Source organism: Quercus suber, unplaced genomic scaffold (genome assembly GCF_002906115.3).
Source record: "Quercus suber isolate HL8 unplaced genomic scaffold, Cork oak 2.0 scaffold_39, whole genome shotgun sequence".
Classification (NCBI taxonomy): Eukaryota; Viridiplantae; Streptophyta; class Magnoliopsida; order Fagales; family Fagaceae; genus Quercus; species Quercus suber.
In genome coordinates, this window is record NW_027069504.1 from 1,514,379 (window position 1) to 1,520,720 (window position 6,342).

Here is a 6,342-nt window from a genome sequence, read left to right on the forward strand (position 1 = left end):
AAAATCTATATTTGTGAGTTTCGTGAACAACGCACAGGACAAAAAATAAAAAATGTAGACGCACGTCGGTTTCCTTTTCAGTGCAATCTAAACCCATCCCAGATTGAATTCCTCTTTTAAAAAGGTTTTGCCCAAAGAAGAAAATCCTTAGGGCCCAATAATATCTCAATGTTCAATCCCATTCATGAACTTCTAAAACAATGACTATGGTGCTTTTCTCTCCTTACACCAAAAGTAATGACTTTGAGGTAACAAATTAAGGGCTGAAATTAAATGCAAACTTCTAATAATGCAAATCACAAATCAATGTAAAGGGCCAAAGTGGGTTAAAGTTGATGATGTGGCAAAGACATGTATTGAAATTTGAAAATACTATAACAAAATAATTTTTAAATATGTCAATAATGCCGTGTGACCCAATTTTTTTNGTGCTTTTCTCTCCCTACACCAAAAGTAATGACTTTGAGGTAACAAATTAAGGGCTGAAATTAAATGCAAACTTCTAATAATGCAAATCACAAATCAGTGTAAAGGGCCAAAGTGGGTTAAAGTTGATGATGTGGCATAGACATGTATTGAAATCTAAAAATGCTATAACAAAATAATTTTTAAATATATTAATAATGCTGTGAGACCCAATATTTTTAAAAAAATTACTAAAATCTGTATTTGTAAGTCCCGTGAACAATGCACAGGACAAAAAAAAAAAAAAAAAACATAGACGCATGTCGGTTTCCTTTTCAATGCAATCTAAACCCATCCCAGGTTGAATTCCTCTTTTAAAAAGGTTTTACCCAAAGAAGAAAATCCTTACGTGGCCCAATAATATCTCAATGTTCGATCTCATTCATGAACTTCTAAAACAATGACTATGGTGCTTTTCTCTCCCTACACCAAAAGTAATGACTTTGAGGTAACAAATTAAGGGCTGAAATTAAATGCAAACTTCTAATAATGCAAATCACAAATCAGTGTAAAGGGCCAAAGTGGGTTAAAGTTGATGATGTGGCAAAGACATGTATGGCCAATTATTTTTCCACTCAATTCATTTCATATCTACTTTTCGTATTTTAAACGTAAATATTACATTTTTTTTTTCTTGCCTTGAAAAGTGTATGCATCAATTCATGTAAATGTAATATGTAGATATAGTTTTAACTCTATATAAATGTGTATGAATTTATTTTTAAAAAAACAACAAAAATCTTTTGCTAAAGAGATTTACTTATATATTTTTATTAACTTAGACTTTAATTAAATGCTCCTACAATTAATGACTTATTTATGACAAAAAAGTCGATATTAAATAAAAAAATAAATGGAACAACAATAAATTAAAGAGTATTTTACTCTTTTTTTAATGAATGGGGGCCCCCTAAAAATTACCCAATATTTTAAAATTTTAACATTAAATAGAAGGGAGGGGGCATTTTTGGAAAATCCAGGGGGTGTCATGGCCACTCTTAGCCTCTCCTTCCGGCTCGAATTTAGATCCTCTAGATTTCTTAGGATACTCTACCAATAGATTTCTTTAAATTTTAACCATTCATTTATAATTTAAGAGTCTAGATTTTATCATATTAGCATTCCACTAACAATAGTTTTAAAATAATAAAATAATGTTACAAACAAAATAATTAAAAGTATTGTTTGTGGAATGCTGACATAACAGAATCTAGACACTTAAATCATAAACAATGGTTAAGATTTAAATGCATACCTCTCCTCCCTCCGCCTATGGATATACAGACTATAGTGTAAAAGAGCGTGTAAAATGATGGTTAGAGAATGTTTAGTTATTCACAAGATATATACGGAGGACAACACAAAGGCTTAAGCTAAAAACATTGTGGAGGAGTAGGTTGCGTCCAAACTGAAAGAGAGACTCTCCTAAACTCGAGCATATATAGCAAGTGCCAAGTAGTGACTCAAAAAACCAAAACAAGAAAGCCTTCTGTTACCTGCAACTCTAACAATCCTTGACCCTTTGGATTGTTTTCAATGCCCACAAGCATTAATTAACGTCTTTTCTTTCTCTTTCTGACCCCATTGCATTTCTTTTCTCATTTTTGTTATAACTTTTTTTTTGGAGAGAGAGAGAGAGAGAGAAAAGAGAGATGGGTATGGGAAAGGTGAAGAAATTGTTTGCATCTTCAGAGGTAGCTATGGCTATGTTGCTGGTTCAAATTTTCACGACCGGTCTGCAAATACTGTCAAGGGTCATACTTAGCCAGGGAACGTTTATTTTTGCACTCATGACTTACCGTAATGTTGTTGCTGCTATTTGTGTTGCCCCTTTTGCGTTCTATTTCGAAAGGTTAGCTAGTCCTTGTTTAATATTCCTTTGATAAATTTTGTGTGACATTCATTTTCACCATGTTTTGGTTGATAATACTGTGAATATGGTTCGGCATGGTTGCAGGGAAATCACAAAGAAGTTGAGCTGGTCAGTTTGGTTCTGGCTTTTTCTTAGCGCCTTAACTGGGTTAGTATTACCATTTGAGACTAAAGTGGGTGCCTTTTGATGCTTATAGAATTGCATGAAACTCTATGTTCAACAATCACTCATTTTGTTTCTCAAAAATAAAAAAAATAAAAAATCACTCATTTTGTATCTCTTATCTCAAAAAACAATTGACTCTTACTCTGATGCAAAACCGTCAAAGCAATTCCCAATATACATCTAATGTGTCATCTTCATTAAATTTATGAGCTATCTATAAGGTGACTATAGTATTGTCCACTAGAGCTTGGCAACCTTGTATATTGGTAAGGGAGGTGACGGTAAATCATTTTCTTGCAAATCAGATGGTTGTGAATAACGCTTACTGAGATAGGGTGCTTTGTCACTGCTGTCTTAATGCTAGTGTGGTGAGATGGTGAGGAGACGAATTCAATGCTTGGAGGTTGAATATGAGAGCTAATGCTAGGATGGTAATTATTCTTAGACAGTTCCGGCGCTTCTGACTCTCACAAAAGGGAGTGGACTCCACTTGTGGGTCCCACCATGGAGCCCACTCCCTTTGTGAGCTCTCACTACCTAAGTTTTTTCCTATGTGAAATTCAAGAGAAGCATGGTCTGTATGTTCATATATGTAATATTTTAAATTTTTTACAAAAAATAAAATAAAATAAAATTATTTGCTGCCATCTAACAAATTTATAAACAAGAAATGTTCTTTTAATTCATTCTTGCAGTGGTCCATCCCAAAAAAAAATAAAAAAATAAAACCCCACTTTACATAACAAATTCATAGATTTCATGGCCATCAATTTATTTGACTTGAGAAAATTTAAAGACACAATAAAATCTCACAATATTTTTACAACACTCTTGTTATGAGTTGTGGTGGATCTCTGTGTAATTTTTTTTTTTTTTTTTGACTTATGAAGAAGTAATTCCTCGTTTGCAGGAAAAATGTTATGAGATTATTGCAGTGGCAGAAGAACTCATTTGACTTTCTTTTTAATATCAAATAATTGGTTTGGATTTTTATATATTTAGTTTTGGATTTTATGAAATTTCTTGTTCTTTAAATGCGGAAATTTTTTTTTGTCCAAATGTTTGTGATAATGAATAAGATCAAAATCTATATTCTATCGTATGGGGTGTCACTGTCCAAAAAACCAATAAAAAAATAGATAAAAATTTTTAATTCACATTTTTCCCCTTCGCTTTGAAGTGACATTTTTCCTTATAAAAAAGGGTGGCCTTTTTATATTGGTGGGTTTGGTTCTGGCTCTTAGCCATTCATTTCCATTCTGTTGATGGTAAGAAGTGTTGGTGAAGCTTTTATGATTTATATTCCCAAAGGAGAAAAAGATAAACAGCATGATTGTAATGGAGTTGGAACTCATTAATTATTTGGGGGAAATATTCTTCTAAATGAGAGATAGATCGTAGGGAATTGCAAAAGCAATGAAAATATTAAATGCCTTTTTGCTTTGTGATTTCTGTGGTACGATAGGCACCTTCCATTTCATTTCAAAGCTCGTGTTGTGCTGCCTATGGGTCGTGAATTTCAACTCTTGCAGTCCCTAGTGCAAGATACCGATAGTAGTGGAATTTTTTAGATGGTTTGGGACCATTGGAAATATACAAATTTAAAAATCTAATAGAATTTGGGATGAATAGTAGGTGGTGACAATTTGTGTTTATGTGTCGACTCATGAGTATTTAATTATATAGATAGATAAGAACACAACATATTTATTTATCGTGTAAGAATCATGTATCAGGATCTGTTGATTCTTAAATGACATATTTATTAGATTGGGTCAATATTACCTAACATGACCCCATTTGATAAATAAGTCATGCAGTCAAGTTAATACGTTTATGTTACTCGAATACCTTGGTTTAGACCTAGCATAGAATCATTTGCTTTAGACCATTCTAAAAGTGAGTCAAGTTTTACCAATTCTAATTGATAAACTAATGCTGACTGCTTGAGTCTTTTTTTATTTTTTCTCCCATTATGTATTTTTTTTTTATATAAAAAAAAATACAGAATATCAATGGCTATGGGACTGTTCTATTATGGTCTTCGAGACACCAACGCTACATATGCCATCAGCTTCCTCAACTTGATTCCAATGGTTACCTTTGTCTTCTCCATAATCACAGGGTATAGTATACTGATCATCAATTGAACTTATCGTAGTAGCCAGATGTGAAATTTCAGTTTATAATCACCGAAGTAATATGACAAGATTTTGTTTTTGAATGGTTGTAGTATAGAGAAACTAGGACTGAATACAAAGGCAGGCAAGATGAAGATTCTGGGGGCAATTTTTTCTGTGGCAGGAGCACTAATTGCTTGTCTTTATGGAGGAAAAGCTTTCCATATTGGTCATCAAGGTCTTCACCATAGTGTTGCTCTGAAAACATCTATGGCTCATTGGGTCCAAGGCACTTTCATGTTGGTTGGCTGTTGCCTCTCCTATGGTGTGTGGTTCGTAGTTCAAGTATGTATCACATTACGATGTACAATCAATTTCTTTTCTTTTAGTGAGTGACTGATGATGATATTAGTCTCTACTAGGATTCAACCAAAGATATGGGAAGCTCCATATCGATCTACTGGACTTGATTTTAGATGATAGATATTTTCAAGTCTCATTCTTTTAACTTTACCATATCCTTTTTTTCCCCAAACAGACTAAGTTGCTCAAAATTTTCCCATCAAAATACTGGGCAATAATGTTAACATGCATCATAGCATCAATGCAATCAGCTGTAATAGGCCTATGCTTAAATAGACAGAAGGCTGCATGGTGCTTAGGGTGGAATCTGCAACTAATTACAATATTTTACTCTGTAAGTTTCCTGGTATAACCATTTCTACAGCAAATTTGCAATGATATGTCTAATAATATTCCTTTGTTAGACATCATTTTTATTTGAATATTGTTTTACATCTAATTGTTATTTTGTACCCAGTTATGTTGACAATGACAAATGCATTTTATTCATCTAGGGAGCACTAGCCACGGCTGCAACATTCTGCTTAATTTCACGGGCAATTGCAATTCGAGGCCCCACTTATGCCCCAATGTTCAATCCACTGTCACTAATTTTTGTGTCCATATTAGAAGCTCTCATACTCGGTGCAGAAATCAGACTCGGAATGTATGACTTGTTTTCTTTCAATTAAGCCAGAGATGTTACCTTTTGACAAGTTATTATGACCATACATTTTCTTTGCATAACACTCTACATGTATCAAATCAATCTCACTTTTATTGAATTATCAATGCAGGTTGCTAGGCTCAGTTTTGATCATTGTTGGGTTGTATTCCTTCTTGTGGGGTAAAAGGAAGGAGATGAAAAGCTTGCTTCAGGCAAAAAATGATACTAGTAGTGTAGTAGTACCCACAACCGCAGATGAATCTGCAGTAGTGTAACCAACAGTTGTAATGACAAGTACACGCGCAGGGGGATGGGGGAGGAATGATAAATTAGATAAGGAAGTTTATCTATATTATCTATAATAGGAATGGAAAGTTATGTGCCCAAATGTAATACTGTGCTAGTAATTGCTAAGTACAACTATTTTTAAACTCAAGTGGGATTATGAAAATCAACTTTGTATGGTGATAGGTCTAGAATTAATTGGGATTTTGAGGTTGTCTGGTATGCAAAAATATTTAGTAGATAAAAAAGGTTCTCCTGTGTTTGTAGCTTTTATGCACGGTGATCTACTCATGGGCTGATGAGTTTTGCAAATCCCTTAGGCCCATTTACAAGGTTTTCCCATTAAACCCAAAATAGATAAGATAAATCCTCTTTTGCCTTCCAATCCACGACTCTTAATTTTTCCTTAGAAAAAGTACATATGG

At 33.6% G+C, this 6,342-nt stretch overlaps 1 protein-coding gene across 1 annotated transcript; it reads left to right on the forward strand.

Annotated features, from left to right (window-relative positions):
* Positions 1–2,107: 2,107 nt before the first annotated feature.
* On the forward strand, positions 2,108–6,098 carry LOC112024697 (WAT1-related protein At1g44800). The gene is made up of 7 exons (XM_024057320.2): positions 2,108–2,317; positions 2,423–2,485; positions 4,512–4,628; positions 4,737–4,968; positions 5,162–5,320; positions 5,481–5,632; positions 5,763–6,098. The coding sequence occupies exons 1-7, from the start codon at positions 2,118–2,120 to the stop codon at positions 5,905–5,907; spliced, it is 1,068 nt and encodes a 355-aa protein (XP_023913088.1). The 5' UTR covers positions 2,108–2,117; the 3' UTR covers positions 5,908–6,098.
* The last annotated feature ends 244 nt before the right edge of the window (positions 6,099–6,342 follow it).